General features: G+C 44.4%; 1 protein-coding gene across 1 annotated transcript in view; it reads left to right on the forward strand.

Annotated features, from left to right (window-relative positions):
- The first annotated feature begins 568 nt into the window (after window positions 1-568).
- tnfsf10l (TNF superfamily member 10, like) overlaps window positions 569-19,123 on the forward strand; it is a 62,710-nt gene continuing 44,155 nt past the window's right edge. The window contains exon 1 of the mRNA XM_080519251.1: window positions 569-1,045. Within this exon, the coding sequence (XP_080375377.1) occupies window positions 806-1,045 (240 nt within the window). The 5' untranslated portion in view covers window positions 569-805. The remainder of the gene's footprint in view (window positions 1,046-19,123) is intronic.

Here is a 19,123-nt window from a genome sequence, read left to right on the forward strand (position 1 = left end):
AATGAGCAATGACAGCGCCCCCTGCCAGGTCAGAACTCCACCTTCAAGCGTGGCAGTAAACCAGTGAAGCTGCTCACACGTTTTATAAGAAACGGTGTCGAGAGAGAGCGGAACACACATCCCATGGTATCAGATAAACACTGAAAACAGACGTGAGCGGTTTTTAGAACGACTGAAAGACACACAATAAAATGTTGGACAGTTTTTAGTGCATGGAAATAATTACAGTCCGATTTATTCAATAATGACTTTCAGGGGCTAAAGATGTCTTGAATGGGAACTCCGCGGTGGCTGCAGACTTTTAGAGTAACCGAAAGTTGGTCGCTGTTGTTTATTTCTAATTTTCTTGCTTGTTTGTAATGCGACTTCACGGCCAAAGCCTGTTTTTTACGCACGGAAACGCAGAGAGAGAGAGAGAGAGAGAGAGAGAGAGAGAGCATTCCTCCACACACACAGCTCCAGGGTGATGGGGAGGTTAAGCCAACCCCTCTGCCCCCCCCCCCTCTCGGTTGCAGCCCACCAGTCCAGTCCAGCTGCCTCCTCCTGCAGCCTCAATCTGACCCGGAGACATGGACGCATGCAGACTTTAAACTCCTCTCCCCACTCGTCCTAAGTCTTTCTCCGGCTTGACGCAAGCCACCACCACCACCCAGCTCGTGCGCTCCCATGGAAATCTAACTTGTTGCGGTCTGTGGAGGGGCTCGCATCGTCTCTGGTTCTCTCTCTCTCTCCCCCCCCTCCCTCCCTCCCTCCAACACACACGCACCCCTTGGTTTTTGCGGTCCACTCATGCGTCGGGAATGCCATGGCCACTCCGAGCGCACAGCAGCAGCACCAGGATTATTTCAGGTCGGTGAGCAGCGAGTCCACCACCTACATGATGGTCCCTGCCGGCGGGCCGGGCGGGACCGGGACCGGGACCGGCGCGGGGCGCCGGGAAGCGCCGTCCAAGATGCTGGTCGCCATGGTGGTGATTGTGGTGGTGGTGCTGCAGATCGCCTCCACCACGGGACTCTTTGTTTACCTGAACTTATCCATATCGCAGGTAAGCGCGCGCCGCGACTCTCTCTCTCTCCCTCTCTCCCTCTCCCTCTCTCTCTCTCTCTCTCTCTCTTGCGCTCGGAGCGCGCGTCGTGCGTAAATGTCGCAACTTTGAGTTCACGAACACCGAGTCTCTCTCTCTCTCTCTCGCTCTCTCTTTCCCTCTGCACACACTTTATCACAACCAGTCCTCAATTTATTCACGGCTACAGTTTCTTATTAAAAAAAAAAAAAAGTTTTGCTTGCGTAATTTGCTTCTCCATTTGGGCCAAATTCGCCCCCGCAGCTTGCCTTGCCAGGCTCTTCCAAAAAGCCTGAATGGACATGTTAAACGATGATCCGGGACATTTACAAGCCCACCAAGGCAAAGAAAGAAAGAAAGAAAGAAAGAAAAAAGAAGTGTGTCTGTCTGTCCAGCAGCAAACAAAAAAAAAGAAAAGCGGGTTAAAGTGCATGCGTAAAAAAAGAAAAACCCCAAAAAGCAACATGTTGGAGTCATTTGCTCGGACTGAAAGTCGTCATAAGAAGCTTTTTTTTAAAAGTGGGTTACAGATGTGTGCAGAGGCTGGAATACGCAAGGCAGTGATGGAGGTGGGATCACCCACGGGGGGTTGCTTTAAATCTTAAATTTTTTTTTAATACGCTGTAAAAACAATAAGTCCTGTATAGATTTGAAGTGTGCCTGAAGGTGATATATTGATATACTGTAGTATCACCAGGGTGTTACAGACTGGGGGGGTTCTGGGGGGGGGGGGTGTTTGGCAGCTTCACTTCCACAGATGAGGTTTGATTACAGGCGTGAGCACTGGCCAGAGTTTGCTGTAAGTGAAAACCTGCGGGATTATTTGTCCGATTGGGGAAGATAGATCTTGGATAAACATGTCGGTGGATATCGTTCAGCGAGTCCCAGCGGGGGAAAGTGCACGCGTACACACACACTCACACACACACACACACACACGTCTACTCGTTACTTTCCCAGCTCCACTGTGCCGTTACTGTTTAGTGGAGGTATAAAGTATGTGAGAGATAAGCTTATCAGCGCGACTGATGTTGCTGGAAGTAGAACAGTAGAGACTACTGCTGTGTTACTCTTAAAAAAACACACACACACAAAAAAAAGCTTTGCAGCGTCTGCACGTTCTCCCTGTGCGTCGTTTCTCTCCTTTCAGGCCACAAACAGGTTAAATTGTAGACAGAATATGACTGTTTTGGATCGTTGACTTGGGATTGTCTCCAGCAACATGCCCCTGAAGCTTCATAAATCATTGTTGAATATTGATGGAGGGATAAAACATGTTTTGAGATAAACCTTTCAGTCGTTATTGCTGCTTGGAGCACATTAATACAAGACGCCTCCTTTCAAGTGACAAAACTTTTTGTGTTATCGACATCCTTTTACACAGAAACGAATGCTACTTTTTCAGATTTTTATTTCGCGAAATTTTTTTTTAAATGTATGCAGCATTTTCCTTCCACTTGACAATTATGTCATAACCCCCCCCCCCCCCCCCCCCCCCCCCCAAAATGATGCATTTTTCCAAAAATTGGCAGTGACTTTTTCTCAATTTTTGGTCTTGTTTACAGAATAACGTGACAGTTTTTTGTTTCAGAAAAGTTACTTGTCTGCATGGCAATGTTTTGAAAACGACGTCCATTGACAGCAGAAACATTAAGGTCTCGTTATTAACAATGGGGTTGCTACACCGGGTGACTATCAACAATAAAACTAAATCGCAGGAGAATATCTTCAGTGAGTCGTGACAATCCGGAGGCCGCCATTGTTGTTGTTGTTGTAGAACTTTCAAAAAGTTGCGTTTTCAGTGACACCGAGCATCGTCGAAAAACAGGAGTTTTTCGTGTCTTTACATGGAAACGTTGTTAACATGTCTTTCAGATGAATCTATGCCATTTTTCCAAATAATGGCAGTGACTTTTTCTCAATTTTTGGTCTTGTTTACAGAATAACGTGGCAGTTTTTTGGAGGGGGTGGTTTTTGTTTCAGAAAAGTTACTTGTCTGCACGGCAACGTTTTGAAAACGACGTCCATTGACATCAGCAGAAACATTAAGGTCTCGTTATTAACAATGGGGTTTGCTACACCGGGTGACTATCATCTGTGAGTCGTGACAATCTGTAGGCCGCCATTGTTGTTGCTGTTGTAGAACTTTCAGAAAGTTGCGTTTTCAGTGACGCCGAGCGCCCAGAACACAAGCAGGAGTTTTTCGTGTCTTCACATGGAGACGTGATTGACGTGCCTTTCAGATGAATCTATACCTCCGCGTCGATATTCACCCTTCCGACCACGTCGGAGGTTCGTTCCGCCTCGGTCGGCGCAGAGCCAGATGGCGGCGGTGCAGACGGCGGACGGATGAGATGAAAAGCTCCAGGCGTGTCGAACCTCTGCGGGGTGAGGCGCGTCACGCGGCGCGCGATACTCTGAAAGCGTGGCGCTCGGGACCGATGGACGGTGAAGGTGATGGATGGAGCCCCGGCTGGAGGCCGCGTCCAAACTGCAACACCTCCGTGGGCGGCGTGAGGGAATGGGTCTCGAGCGGCGCAGCAGACATGTCACACATGTTTGAGGGAAGAAATGAGATTTTACGCTCTTTTATTTTTTTTGGCCAGTTTTCATTGGAAGCATATGAATCAGGTTGTTTTAGTTTTGCTTTTTTTTGAAGAAAGTCAGTGAAGCGCTCAGAGCTCGACGCAACCAAATATGTGATTATTGAGATGATCTAATCGCCTGTCTTTTTTTTTTTTTTTGCGGGGCTCGAGAGCGGAGAGGATATTAGAAGAGCAGAAAGTGAAAACATCAGATCAAAGCATCCTCTGCTTTTTTTTTATTTTTATTTTTTTTAAACTGTCCAGCCTTTACATATTTCTTGAGGAAGGTTCAGACATGTGGAGGAAATGAGATTTGGTTAAAGCTGGCATTGATCGAGCTCCATAAAGGACGAAACAATCATGTTCTGTTTAAAATGTCCTTTTTTCTATCCCGTAGCCTCAATATTGTATTCAGCTGCTTTTTTTTTTTAAATATTAGTATTGATTGTTTGTTGTCTGAGAAAAATCACTAAAAGGACAACATTTCACATAAAAGAGCCTCGATTAGACTCTTTTGCAAAGTTTTACGTCACTTTTTTTGCCACCTTTTATGAGTTAAATGTACACATTTCAGTTCAGGGTCTACGTACCACCCAAGACTGGTGAATAACCATAATAACCTTTAAATTGAAACATTTGTTTTTGTTGTGGCACAGAGTATATGTGATGAAAATGTCAATATTTTCACAAAAAACAAACAATTAGTACAAGAAATGACTAAAATCTCAATTTTAATGGTGCAAAATGCCCACAAGCCTTGTGTTTGACACCCTTGGTATAGCTGAGGAAGTTTATTTAACAAGAATGTGGCAGAAATACCAAATATTTAGAATTTAATTCAACATTTTTATTCCAAAAGGCTCATTCTATTTTGTCCTATACTCATAAAAAACCAGGAGTGGTTGCGGCTGAGTCAGCAGTTTGTCCTCCACCCCCGTGACTAAATCCCTGGATCCACTTTGTCCATGTGTCAAAGAGCCTTTGGGGAAAACACTGAACCCCCAACTCACTCCCAACTGTTCTTCGCACGACAGCCGTCATCATCAGTCCGATTGTTAACGTGTGAGTGAGGCCGACTGTGTAAAAACACTTTAATCACACTGAAAATGTGCAATTCAATTCAAGTAAATCCACCATAGAAGGCATGAAGCCAAAGCGGCAACGTCAGGCCTGTTGATCCTTTGTGTTCCCCAGAGGTGTTTCACATTTTCCCACCACAGCCGAAAATATGTACAAGCAGTCATGGAGGGGCTTTAACTCCTGGAAGAGGCAGTGGAACTCCCCTCCGTCCTCCGGAGCGTGTAAAATTAGATGTGCCCAAAAAGAAAATAATGCGGTGGACCAGTGGATCGTCTTCCTTCTGCGCATGTACTGTGCCTTTAAGAAAGAAAAAAAAAGAAAATTCTACATATAATTTTAAGAATAATTGTAAACAAATACATTACTTTTCATTTTTTTAAATTTTTTGAAATCTCAGGAGATTTCAAAGTGAAAACGAAAAATGTATGTCCGTTTCCCCCGACAACGTTGCCCGGTGGAACTTTTTGAAAATGCTCCGACACCGTCTCCATGGAAGTGGAGGGAAAACACAACTTTTCTGAAACGCTTCTACCGCTCTTGCGCACCACGACGGTATTAAAAGGTTCTTCTGCACAAGTAAATGGACAATAACAAGAATGGCCGATGTTTTCTAAAACGTCGTCTTGTGATCGTGAAACTTTCCTGAAACAAAAACGTAAAAATTATACAATGCTGTGTAAACAGAAGCTCTATAATTCTCATTATTATGACCTGAAGAAACACCCTTCATATAACTTTTAAAAAGGGAAACACAGAGCAAATGTTTTTGAAAATTCTGCAAAAATTTCCCCCGAACTCGTCTAAATTTCTTTGGCGTGAAACATATCCTATAGGTTTTCCAATTTTTTACAGAAATTCACATCATTTTCCAACAGGTATTTTCATCTTAAATTAATTTTTCTCATCGCACGCCGACTGCGTCAAAGCTTTGATCTCCACACTTGTCTCTATTCGCATCACTTTGAAAAGATAAAAGGGTTTAACTCCAGAAAGTGGACATCTTTCACTCGTCTGTCAAGCACCTTTTAGAAGCTTCTATCCTGCGTGATCCTAAAACTCACAGACTGATGCGTCTGAGCCTGCAGGATATTTGCACGGGAGAATGTTTTGGAAGAGGACACTGGACAGGGCCGAAATGAAAAACACGGCGGTATGTATCTGCGAGCGGGGAATCCCCTGGATCTCATGTGAAGGCCAGCTATTTTTAATCTGGAACAGGACTTTCTTTCAGGCCGTGGGGGGGGGCGGGGGGGAGAGCAGCGCCCCGTGTGCCAGCCCGGGCTAAGACAAAAGATACGGCGGGACAATGGAGGTTGTATACAAAGAGGAACGTTCCTGCGCCGCCTCCTAGCTTGCGGCGTTCAGACACCAACAAACAGAAGCTCCTGGTTGAGCGTGTGTGTGTGTGTGTGTGTGTGTGTGTGTGTGTGTGTGTGTGTGTGTGTGTGTGTGTGTGTGTGTGTGTGTGTGTGTGTGTGTGTGTGTGTGTGTGTGTGTGTGTGTGTGTGTGTGTAATATACAAGCAATTCACATGAATCAGCTGGTATAATGACCTCATGTGGGATTTCCAGCTTGTGGGCACTAGACAGGGATGACAATCGATTAGCAAGTTGACAGACTAATTATGTGCAAATATCTTGATAAATGAAAATCAATAAGTGTAAGAGCTGAAAGATGTTTTTTTTGTATATACGTTAACGTTGAAATGAAATGTGTCGAGTTTTCCTGGAATTCCATTCAGATGCAGATAATAAGTGATATTTAATCCCATTTATTTGTCTTTTTTTTTTTTTTTAAATGCTTTAACGCCTAAGGGGGACGCGTTCCAGATTCGATTGACATTCCAAATAGCCGATATCTCAAGGCGGCGCCGCCGCCGCCGTGCGATTTTGGGCTGAATCACCGCGTTCAGACATCAACAGCCTCAGGAAGAGGATAGAGTTTACCCTCGGTCATCCATCATCGCCATAATAAAGTCAATGCCATCGATGGGAAAGCAAGGGTGAGCACATACAGGGAAAGAAAAACAGTTGACCCGAGTTAGATTTTACGGAGGGGGATTTTCGGGGTTGGTGTCATGTGATCTCGCCTGCATGAGTCCTTCAACTCACAGCGGCTTCCATGAGAAGACGCTTCTTCTAAACAGCCGCAGTTGAAAATAGAAGAATTAGTCACTCTGTAGTAAATACTGGACTCCAGTTCAACTGAAAACTGAAGATTTTAGGTTTCACTTTGGCGACTTGACGGCGCAAGTTTTTGAAAACGGCTTCGGAGGTGGAACTTTTCGAAAGCGGTGCGTGCCTGTGGCTTCCATTCCTAAAACAACCAGCGGCACCCACTAGTGGCCCAGCAGGAGAACTTCCAGAATTTTCAGCGTTTCTGCCGTGTTTTCCATGGAACCGATTTCAAAAACGTTTTCATGTAACCGTGAAACTTTCCTGAAACGGAAGCGCAAAAATATTCCTGGTTCCACTCCGGGCTTGTGTGAGTTTTCCACGTCTCTCACCGCACAGTCCGCCGGGGTCGGCTCCTTCACTTTGAAGTGTCGAGGAGTAATGGTAGATAATAGTGCTGTTAACACGTCAGTTTAAATTAATACGCCTCAAGCCAAATCCCCCCTCCCCCACCCCCCCCACCCAAAAAAAAGCCTTGGATGTTGTCTATTTGTTTCATTTGCACATTAAATCTGTTGTGTGTTTATCCTCAGACTTCCACTCTGGATTGTGTTTGTTTGCAAATGGGAAGGTTTAAGTTGGCATGAAGGGGTAGTCAGTGGTTTCCTGATGGAGAATGTGACCATGTGTGTGTGTGCGTGTGTGTGTGTGTGTGTGTGTGTGTGTGTGTGTGTGGGGGGGGGGGTAACACATACAACACGTGTGCATTACAGGGGGTTCGGTGTCACCGGGTGGGCAAACGTGTGTGTATGGAAAAAGACGCTCAGGCTTTAACCTCATGCTTCGAACACACACACAGGTGCGTGCACGCACGCACGCACGCACGCACGCACGCACGCACGCGCACACACACACACACACACACACACACACACACAGACGAAATCGTTGCTAATGTTTAGCGTTAATTCGAGCTGTTAATCACGACCCCAGTCAACCTCTGTGGCAAGAATCCATTGCCAAAATATACAACTCTGCCTTGTTTTCTGTTTCTCTCTTTCTGCCTGTGTGTCATTGCCCCCCCATAACCCCCCCCCCCCCCCCCACCCCCCCCACCCCAAATCACCCCCCACCCCACCCCCCCACAGTCTTTGTGTGTTGTGCTTCAGGTCCACATCGGAGACTCAAGTTACAGTCAGTTTTAGGGCTCAAGGGTGGGACGAATTTTTCAGGAGTGACACAAGCGCCCCCCCCCCCCACCCCCCCTTCCTTTTTTATGAGGTAGAGGGTTTTAGGAGTTAAGTGATTCTCTGGCAATCAGTGTGTGTGTGTGTGTGTGTGTGTGAGAGAGAGAACTCTGCATCTAAACAGGCCTTGGGCACATCTCCACATTACGTAAAGTGTTTATAAAGCCATGGACGGCTCAGCCAGTGAGAGAGGGAGAAGACCGGAGGCTTATATGTTTACGGTGACCAGCAGAAGGGAAAAGATGTATTAGGGCTCACATTTTCGCCTGAAATTAAAACCGACGCGGCCAAAACGACGTCAGGCAAGTTGAGCGCTTGAAATTTCCGAATCGCAGATGTTGGACCGAGCGCACAAACATTTCTGGCCTTTTTCAGTCCAGTTGTTTGTTTTCATTGGAGGACGTCTCACTAGAATAACAGAATCGTGTATGGTGTATGTCTCTTTAACCCCTTTCATGCAAAATAAAAAAAAGAAATGCTGTGATCGTGAGGCTTTCTCATGAGCTCGCCGTGCGTTTTAAGAGTTTTTTTTTAATCCATGGGACATGAAGCGGGATCTATGCGCGGATCGTATGTGTGCCCGCTCGATGTTTTCGTGGCCAGGTCAGTTGGACGAGGATGAAAAGGGACGCAGGGATCACAGGAAGAGGAGAGAGGGAGGTAAGAGGAGAGAGGGAGGGAAGAGGAGAGAGGGAGGGAAGAGGAGAGAGGGATCCGGGGAGTTGAAAGAGATGGAGGAGGACTTTTAACCTGCTGTACCGCCTGGATATAAACAGTGAGAAAATGTTGAAAAGACATGATGTCACAGGTTTTGTAGTGAAGAATTTCTTTTTTCTTGTTTATCATTTCAACCAATGTAGTTACGATTATATTGAGGATGTAAATTTAACCTTTTACCGAGATTTCTTTAGATTTAATGCGGATGTTACAAGTGCGTGACGCCTGATTTGTGTTTCATTGGGTGGTGCTACTGCAGAGTCCTCGGGTTAACACTGACTGGTACTTTTTCAAAGCCTACATTCCATAAGCGCTCTCAATTTTTTTTATTAATTATTATTTATTTTTTTATTTTATTTTATTTTATTAATTTATTTTATTTTATTAATTTATTTTATTTTATTTTATTTTATTTTATTTACATTTATTTTATTTAAATTTAATTAAATTTATTTTATTGAATATCATCTTAACTTTCTCTTTATTCAACAGGGAGAAAATGAGAAACAAAAAAAAAACAACCCAACAAGAGTTCACCATAGTAAACTTATTACGGTTCTAGTGGGCCCGAGATACAATTTTCACATCAACAAAAAAATAAAAAAATAAATAAATTGCTCGTCCTCCTTTTGTCATAAAAAGATGTGTTCTGCCATCAATACAGTTCCTCAACCCCTTTATAATAATAACACTGGATATTGAAGACGTCACAGTTGAAAAGATGAAGAATCGACATTCCCTCACCCACTCAGTCATCACTGTATCGCCAACATTATAATAAATTAAACAACGAAATTCCCAGACACAATGAATTCCACTCCCTGGAGTCAGTTTACACTTGGCACAGTTTGTGTATTTACCATTAATTTATGAACATTTTGTCAAATATCATCCCACACGAGACGAGCGAGTCCCACATCCTGCCGGCGGCGACAGGATTTGACTCTATAATGTGCCGGCTCTTCCTCACACACAACGAGGAAACGTTTCCTTCAAATTTCTCATCAATCACAATCAATTTGTCACATATGGTCTTTTCATTTTCATCCTTGTTTGAAAACATCCTCCCTTTTGTTTTTAATCACACTCTGCAAATATGAACGGCTTCTTCCCGGTAAAACTTGATCACGTGCAAAATTAAAAGTGTAAATTTCTAACATGGCTGAACTGAGGAACGCCCCCCCCCGTTTCAATTATCTTTACAATGGATGTATAAATCACAGGACGAGGGAGGAGAGATTATCCTCATATTCGGGGGAGTTCACTTATAAGCGTTTGATTTAGTGACGATACACACAAACACACACTCGACCTCGGTCTCTCGGTGTGAAAACAGGATATTTGTGTTCCTACGTAGGAATGCTCATTAGGATGTGGCCACAGCTGTGTGTGTGTGTGTGTGTGTGTGTGTGTGTGTGTGTGTGTGTGTGTGTGTGCCAGCAGCTGGTGTTGTGCGGCGGGTTTTATCGGTTTATTTGCTTCGTAAACACTCCCGTAAAGCCCCGATAGAGGCCCGTTCATACGCCCCGACGGTTGGGGGAGTCCCTAATACGCCCGTGTTGTGTCTCATCACGGCTGCACTTGTTTTCGCAACACCTGGCGGCTAGCGCCGCGGCGGATTCCGCCGTGGTCTTTGCGCAAGCTCCCGTTGGACTTGGGAGGAGTCAGCCGTAAAAAAGTGGAACGGATTTGATTTATTTTGTCAAACGTCGGAGGAAAAGCAAGAAAACTGGGGTCGGTTGGGGGGTAAAAAAGTGCTTCGGGCGAAACGCTGAACCTCAAAACTGCTCCCGAAGGAGGCGAGTGCCAATGTGCAAAGGAGGGCCCTGAACGGGCGATGACGTCTCACGATGATGCAATAATGAAGTCGTGAAGTCCATTTGTCATTTCTACGACTTCGAGACGTGGGAGGAGAAAAAAAACGAAAGAAAGAAAAGAAACACTCAGAGTCACAGCTACAAAGAAACAGATGGATATTAAGGTAATGCGTCTCAAATTTGGCGCACCTCAGCGCTGACCTCCTACCAGGAGGACGTCCATCCCGCCTTCCCTCCGATTTCCGGTCTCCTCTGCACGAGGGCATATGGCTCCCATCACGCCGTAACCGAATCCCTCCTTTATTCTCTCGCGCCGTGTCTCGTATCAAAAAGGAGGTCTGGAAACCAAGCTGCGTTTCGCCGCCGCCGCAGCGTGTACAACCAAACCCCCCCCCCCTGGTTGGAGGGGGCGTCCAGGGAAAGAATGAAAAGCAGAAGATTGGATGGAAATTTTAAATTGTTCCAAAATGCTTGAAGGGTTTTTGTTTTTTTTTTGTTTTTTGTGAACGGACTTCAGCGCAGTCTTTTGAAACGGTTTCAGGTTCAGCAGCTCCACAGGCGATTGATTTATTTGCAATACCACGACCTCCATGCATCCTTGTAAAAACCCGATATCCTCAAATGCACCATTGAAAGAAGAAAGAAAAAAAAAAAATCTATAATCTGTGAGATAAAGACTTTATTGGAGAATCTTAATCACAAACATCTTTCAATTCAATGCAACTTAAAGGGTTTGAGATCTGCTTGTATTTATCGTGCCTTTGTTTCAATTCAGGTTTTTTTTTTTTTTTTTTATAGAGTGTCAATTACGGGATATTCGGAGAGAAACCCACATGAGAAGGCAAAGCCAACAGTGGAGAGGAAAGAATACAAACTTCCCCTGGAAGAAATCTCCAGCAGATCCAGACTCTGGAAGCTTTGTTCTGATTGTGGTTAGACGATTGTGAGCGATCGGCCTCGTTTCGTCTTGGAGTTTTTAAGGAGTTTCCTTGAGGGGCCCAAAATGTCCAAGTTCAAACCTTTTGGTTTGCCAATTTCTCACCTCAAAAGCTGCATTTGGCTCCAATTTTGTCCACTGCTTCTATTAGGCCATATTGTACGCAACTGTCACTCTTTGTTTCCTTTTGACCGATTCATCTTCCCCTTTGGCTTGTATTGTGCTTTCTTAGAAACATTCTTCCATGGATGGTGCACATCTAATGCAAACACTTAAACCGAGTATTGCTTACTCAGCTATTTTCAATACGTGGATTTTTGCTGACTCTTGTTTAGCGAGAATTCAGTGGCTTAAATCCACCTCATGGGTCCGTAGTTCAGCCGATTGCTCCGAGTATGTGTAGTTTGGATGGTTTAATGTATTTAAAGAGAGAAATAGTTATTATACCCACCATTAGTGGCGATAAATGTCATTGAACGACCAACCTTGCAATCAGAAGCCGACCTGCTGCACCAACTGAGCCAGGCAGCAAAAATGCACAAAAAAAAAAAAAGCTCAAGCATCAAACGCCAAAGAAAAACAAACACGAACTGCTAAATCGGGCTCATCAGGTCAGAACACGCGTGTGAGTTTACGCGAGTCAAAACACGATGACTCATCAGAATGCGGCGGATTGTTTTGTCGCACAAAGCTCGTGTGCACGTCGGTGTTTCTCGATTTCGGCGTCGCGCTATGAGAACGGGCCAGACCCGCCTGCTGGTGCGGAATGGAAAAAACCTTGAGAAGCTTTTGGAAAAAGAAGATGTGAAATAATAGAGCTGTCACGCTGCCGGTCCTGGACTTTTTGAATCAAAGCATTAACAAGAGTCGGTCATTTATTATGATTTCGTTCTGGTAAAAGTTATTATCGACTTAATGGCTCCATTGCAGCCATTGCTGTTCCTGAAGCCGGTCCCTCTGGCCTCCATTCCAACTGTCTGGAAGTCCGTATTTTGATTTAATGCTCGGCTGACTCTGATTTTGCATGCCCGACTCAAATATAATATTTCCAGATTCTCTCGAGGCAGAAAAGCCACGGTAACATATTTCACCAGCCCGGACAGCGAAAATGGACAGAAGTCTGGGTTTCCATAAATAGCGACGTGGCCGTGTTGGCCTCTTGAGATAAAGATCTTGCAGGAGTATTTTGAAAACACATGTCCAATCCAGGACTTCAAGGGGACGACCAGTGATCGTAACTGACGAGGGGTTTAAAAGGTTCAAAGCAGAACTTTTAGCCACTTTAAATCAAAAACAATAGGACGTCAGATTCTCCTCGGTGGCGTTACAAAGTCTTCTAAATATGAGTATTTTAGAGTTTCCACACATGTCTCTTGGAAAGTTGGACAGTTTTTAAAAGTCGGTATCAAATTCTGGCAGTGGACCGTCCCGATACTTGATCCGACGTCACGGTGGTGCTGAGAGAAAAGTTAATCGTACAGAAGACGACTCGTGCAGTGAATGAATGTATTTGGCATCCTGCCCTGCAGCTTTGGAGAAAATTCACTTTGTACCGAGAAAAAAAAACGTAATATATAATCTGCTATCACGAGCCCGACCTCCTTATGAGAAGGAAAATGCCTATTTGCCAGTAGAGACTGGAATGACTTCATGCCTTGGATTCACGTGGAGCTGAAGTGTGAACGAAACGGCACAATGGCGGCAAAGAATCCCATCCGGTTGGTTTACAGAACCGGTTTTCTGGCGATTGTGCAGCGACAGCAGGAGTCACAACATGCATCTGACGGTGGCGTTCCATCAAACCTGAAAGAAATCGTCAGGAAATGCAGATAAATGCTAAAACCGACGGGAAAGAAGTTAGCGCTGTTCCCTATTCCCGAGTCGCCACTTCTTCGCATTCCTGCCCGACCGGAGCCGTCCAACCTGTTGGCTCTCATGACCTTCGGTAACCCGAGTCTTCAATCTGCCTCCATTGGCAGCGTCGCGATCGGTCATCGCGGCGACGACAGCCCGAGATAACCTCTGACCTCACGAGCGGCCGAATAAACCCGGCTAACGCTTGCGAAACTCGCATGTCCCGCGTCGCTACGCCCTGGCAGGAATGCTTCAGCGGCTCTCTGCAGGGGAGAGTTGAACTTTTCCCAGCGGTTTTTTTTTTTTTTTGGTTTGGGTCCAGAATGATTGTCATTCTGGTTTGTTCAAGTGAATCCGATAAGCATTAATGAACAACGACTGCTGAAAGACGCCGTGCCACAGATAAGAAACCTGAACGAAGCTCTGCTCTGAAAGTTGTATTTTAACCAATAAGGAATGTGACCCACCTGTCAGTCTTCTGTTAAATGTGATGCAGTTTTAATCGGGGGGGTCACTGAAAATGCAACTTTTTGAAAACAGATCCCCCAAGTGGAACTATTTGAAAACGGCGACATGGAAATGGTGAAAATGCAACTTTTTAAAAACAGAAATGTTAAAGAGTCTCTTGACCCTCGGTCCATTTTCTCCTGGGACTTTTATAATAGTTTTACAGTAACTGTTCATCGTCTGTGTGGTTTCCCTTACATAAACAAACAACAGCGGCCACTAGTGGCCCAACTTTGAAAACAACACCTTTTGTCCAATTTCTGCGTAAACAGACACCGTTTTCCAAATGAAAATGCAAAAACAACGTCTTTTCAATTGGGTAATTTACCTCACTTTTTTAGAATTCAAAGCCTTCCTTTCAAAATCAAGTCATAAAAGTGTCATTTGACGTCCTTCATTGTCAATATCGGTGAATTAGGCGTTGGTTATTAAGAGGAATCACCATGAAAGAGTGGAATCCGAGCACAAGTCGTTACAGTACAGAGTGGAGCTCTGCCCCGTCTTGTTTCACGGCGTCACTCTGACCTACATTTACTCCCCAGAAACCTCGCTATAATGATTACAACCCTACCAAACCCTACCCTCTAACCCAAACTCCAAACCAAAACCTCGCCCAGAAATGACGCATCACGACATAGCTCCGCGTCTTTCACGGCCAGTATTCCAAAGCTTGGGCATTTTTGCGCCGTTTGGCAAAAATGTGTGTTTTTGCAAAAAAAAACAAAAAAAAACAAAGGGACGGCAGTGGCAGAAATAAAAATTCCCAGAAGTCAACAGTGTGTTTATTGTGGCGTCTGGTGACACAGCGACTCGTGTCAGAACACACAGGCAGCCACTTGTTGACACATACACACACACACACACACACACACATATACACACACACACACACACACTTTTAGCTCCGTCATGTCAGTCTGCAAATGATTTCTAGCAACTTTGACCCAAACAGTAGTTTTTTTTATCCATTTAAATTTTTATTGTTTCCCATAAGTATATAATACATCAAAACAACATCACATTAATATCATACGGTACAAAAAAAAGGACAAAAATACTAATAAAAATGTCAGGGATCGTCATTAGGTGAAATTTGTCACAGTTTGGGTTTGAAAAAAAAAAAACAGTAAAAACAAAATAACATTATACTAAAAAAAGACAAGATAAATGAAACTTTCTCCTTTTAATGAACCCAAACCCGATAAAAGAACGCCGAGCAATGCTTTTCATTCTCTCGCATCGATCATCATTTTACGGATTCCAACCTGTTTTTCTTCTGCCCCCCCCCCCCCCCCCCCCCCCCCGACACTGAACAATGCCTCTAACCTTCCGTGTTAAAATAACATCTGTCAGCCGTTGTGGGTGTCCACTTTCTTTGTTTTCTCTGTTCGTTTGAAGACGTCTGCACCCCACCAGGGAAAACAAGAGACCAGCTACAATTTGTGCCATTATGGTGAAACGCCCCCCCCCCATGTGAGTCATGCTTGCTCACCACCTCCACACTGCACACTTGCCCACCCATGCTGGACTTGCCCACCCACAGGCATTTAAAGGACCCCACAGTAGCGCAACTGACCCAAACAGAGGCTTTCATTTGCCGTAATCTTGTTTTTTTATTTACCGACAGCGCGACGCAGGCGTCGCTCGGGGCATAATTATGATTTTTAGTCCACAGTGTTTGTTTACGCCACGCTGGAGCGTCTCGACGTGACTCACGTCGAGTAGAAATCGTCGCGGCGATGAGGCGCCCTGTCGCCCCAGCCTGAATCCAGAGAACAGAGTCGTCGTGTCCTTTGGATCCCATTAAAACGCAGACTTACCGGGATGCATGTTCATTTGCGGCGTCAGGAAATAGCATGCGGTGAAAAGCACCTACGATGTACAGGTGTTCGTCTGTGACTAATGAATGGACAAGAAAAGAAAAAAGAAAGGTGGAGATAATGAAACCCAGACGGATGAAACAGTTTGATCTTGTTCGCTGCCAAAGAGAGAGAAGGAGGCAAAGGAAAGGAATATAACTCGGACTTTCGAGGGACTCTTGTTGAACTCGGATTTGATGGACTGAGCAATTTTTGTATTTTCAATTTTGTTTGCATGTGGGGGAGTCGGTGTTTACACGGCAACAAATTCAAGCGTCAAACCTTCCTTGCGTTTTGTGTCTCTGTTTACACAACAATGGTGCTCAGAGCAACTGGAGGGGGGGGAAAAAAAGCCACTTTTCGAAAACGATCCTTTGAGCATGCGCGCCACAGCCGTAGTAAATAACAATAACAACAATTTTCATGGGACTTTGTAGCTTTATAGTTGAGTCACTGTGATAGCAGTCCGACTTTGTTTGTTGTGAGTGTTTTAATGTTGTCTGCGTGCACGTGCGTGTGGATTCGTTACAAAATCAACCAACAGCACCCACTAGTGGTGTAAACAGATATTGCGTTTAAAACGATATAAAAGATGCGTTTGATAAACAAAAAAAGGTACCGCAATTAATAAGATATAAACATGAAATTTTAAAATAAAATTACTTAAATTATCTGTCCATGCATCAAGTAAATTTAACTTGAAATAACTGTGTTTTTTTATCCAGATTTAAAATTACGCTGTAAAAGTCAAGAAATAAGTAAATAACTCTTAAAACAACCCAAATTGTCAATCGTGTCTCAAAATATGACTCCAATTTTTAAAAATTTGCAGTTAAAAGCGTTTAATATGCGACTAAACCTTTAGTTGAGTTTAATGGCCTTCAGATGTTTTCATCAGACGCTCCTGCTTTCCTGCCAAACGCCATGAAACATGTTATTGTCGGACAAAGCAGGTAGAGAAGATCTTTTGCTTTATTAGACACGCTTTTACGGGAAAGTCTTGTAAACCCGAGACCGTAATGGTTTTGCTGTCTGAGACTTTACTGTCTTGGATAACGACTTGCCTCGTCAGCATTAAATCAAAAAGAAATTCTTCCTCTTCTCGATCCCTGGCGAAGATTCAGTCGCCCGGAGCGTTTTTGTGATTCGTCACACGTCGACAGGTGATTGACAACCGGGAAAGTCCCGACCTCTGTCATCATCACTTCTTTTCTGCAGAGAAACAGAAACTCAACTTGGAGAATTGAAAGCAAAAACGCTGATTCGGGGCCGCGGACTTCGAGCGAGCGCCCCGTGAACACGCAGTGAACTTTGAGACGGCCCCAGCAGTATCTCTGTCTTTATCTTAACCCCGGCGCGATCGCGTCCTCGATTGTTTCAAGGAACGAGGAAGTAAAAAAAAAAAAAAAATAGAAGCGTCGGAGCAGGTCCGCCCAGCTTTTGTACGTCTTCAAACTTTATTTAAACTGGAGGGAATCCAAAGCAGCAACGCGCTGACAAAGAAAGGTCACGGTTCCACACGCGAGAGACGGGGAGTGGTGGTATTAAAGCCGCTTCACAGCAGGGGGGAGGAGGAAGGCGCGCAAACAAGTGAAAGAACAAAATCACTGACACGAAAGCTGCAGTTAGCGATTGTGACAGTTCAGGCGGATGAAACATTCGTGTTGTCATTCATACCTGTAAGCAGAAGCCGGGCGTCCAGATCGATTTAGAAAATTAACCGTGTGAGGAGCATGTGCACGCCATGTGAAGCGTCTCGCGCAGTGAAAGATGGGCTTGTTTTTTCTAAAGTTGCTGCGAGGTGTCTCCTCTTATCTTCTCCCATTAGAGCCGCTGCCTCACCAAAACACACTGGAATCGCCTTTCACAATAGGAGCTATAAATCCTGCCGCACATGCAAACAAGTGGAACAAGTGTGGGACATGTTGAGTCTTTGATGCTTTGATGTAGTTCCACGCGCCGTTCCGCTCATGCGATGCGCGTTTCTCAATGTGGCAAGACTCCTGTTCTGCGATTGTGTACAGTGATTTATATCAAGATGTTTTGGTTTGGTTTCCCCCCCAAGTAAAGACTTCTCTTGATCACGATAAAAATCACGTTTTAAGATGCAACCGAAAAAGATCAAAGTGATGGATATAACAAAGCACAAGTCGTCTAAGGTCCTGCTTACGTAACGTTTCAAGTGAAAATGAATTTTTGCTTTTCATTTCAAAATCGCTGAAAACGTAATTAGCATGCCGGGCCACTAGTGGGTGCTATCATTTGTTATTTGCAATGAAATCAAACACACATGCCCACTTTAAATATTAGCGATGGCGACGACGCAGACGTTTGTGCAGAAGGACTATTTACTCCGTCCGTGGAGACAATTTGGAGTAGGAGTGCTTTCGAAAACTTGAGTTTCCCGCCGTTTTGAGTTGTCAGTGTGTCATTTAGTGGCAGCGAAAGAACAATGTCCTCAAGTAGCATTGATCAGCTCAAATTTGTATAAACGAAGTGCTAAAATAGATGTAGATTGACTCAAAACTAACGCAGGAAGAAGGAGAACATCACAGCTGTGTCTTTGAATGGAGCTTTTATTTTGAAACCCGATGAAATTGGATCCTTATGAAGAATGATCCGGCATCGGTGTGTGAATTAAGCTTTTTTGTCACAAGCTTGCATGAAATCACTGTCATGTTGCATCTTGCATGCAGGAATGATCGTTTTCTTGATATCAAGAAAGGCTTTTATTTCTTTCACGCTCCGCTGGAGATGTTTAAACCTCAGGAGACGCGGCGAACAATGAAATGAATCGGACGCACAAGGAGCATATCCCCGACTTTGTTGCACTTGACAGGGATTTCCTCTCACTGACAATTTTTTTTCTTCTCATCTTATCATCCATCATTTACTCACGTTGACATGCAGAAACTGTTTCTCTCTAGGGGGGAGGGGAAGAAAAAAAAAAAAACGCCACCTGACTGGCATCTCGCGGAAGAACAAGCGAGACACTGAGACGGGGAAACGGGAGGTCGAGCTCGGAAGTGGAGGATCAGTTTTTTCGTGTTTTTTTTTTTCTTTTTTAATCACCTTTCGGCCGGGGGTTGGGACTTCCTCGTGTTTCACGATCAACAAGCGATTTAAGGATTTGTTTCCACAAAGCTCTTCTTCCCCACGTCGCCATGTTATACAGCCGCTATTCGACCCCGCGGTGCGTCGCGCTAAGCCGATACTTTAGATCTTAAGTTTTTTTTTTGTTCTTCACTTGATAGCTTCATTTAAAATGTCCACAAACTTTTTGGGTTTTGGCCCCATTGAGGCAAACCGACGTCTCTATTCTCTGACGATTGCGTCTTTGGCC

The sequence above is a fragment of the Blennius ocellaris genome (assembly GCF_963422515.1).
Source record: "Blennius ocellaris genome assembly, chromosome: 23".
In the NCBI taxonomy this organism is placed as follows: Eukaryota; Metazoa; Chordata; class Actinopteri; order Blenniiformes; family Blenniidae; genus Blennius; species Blennius ocellaris.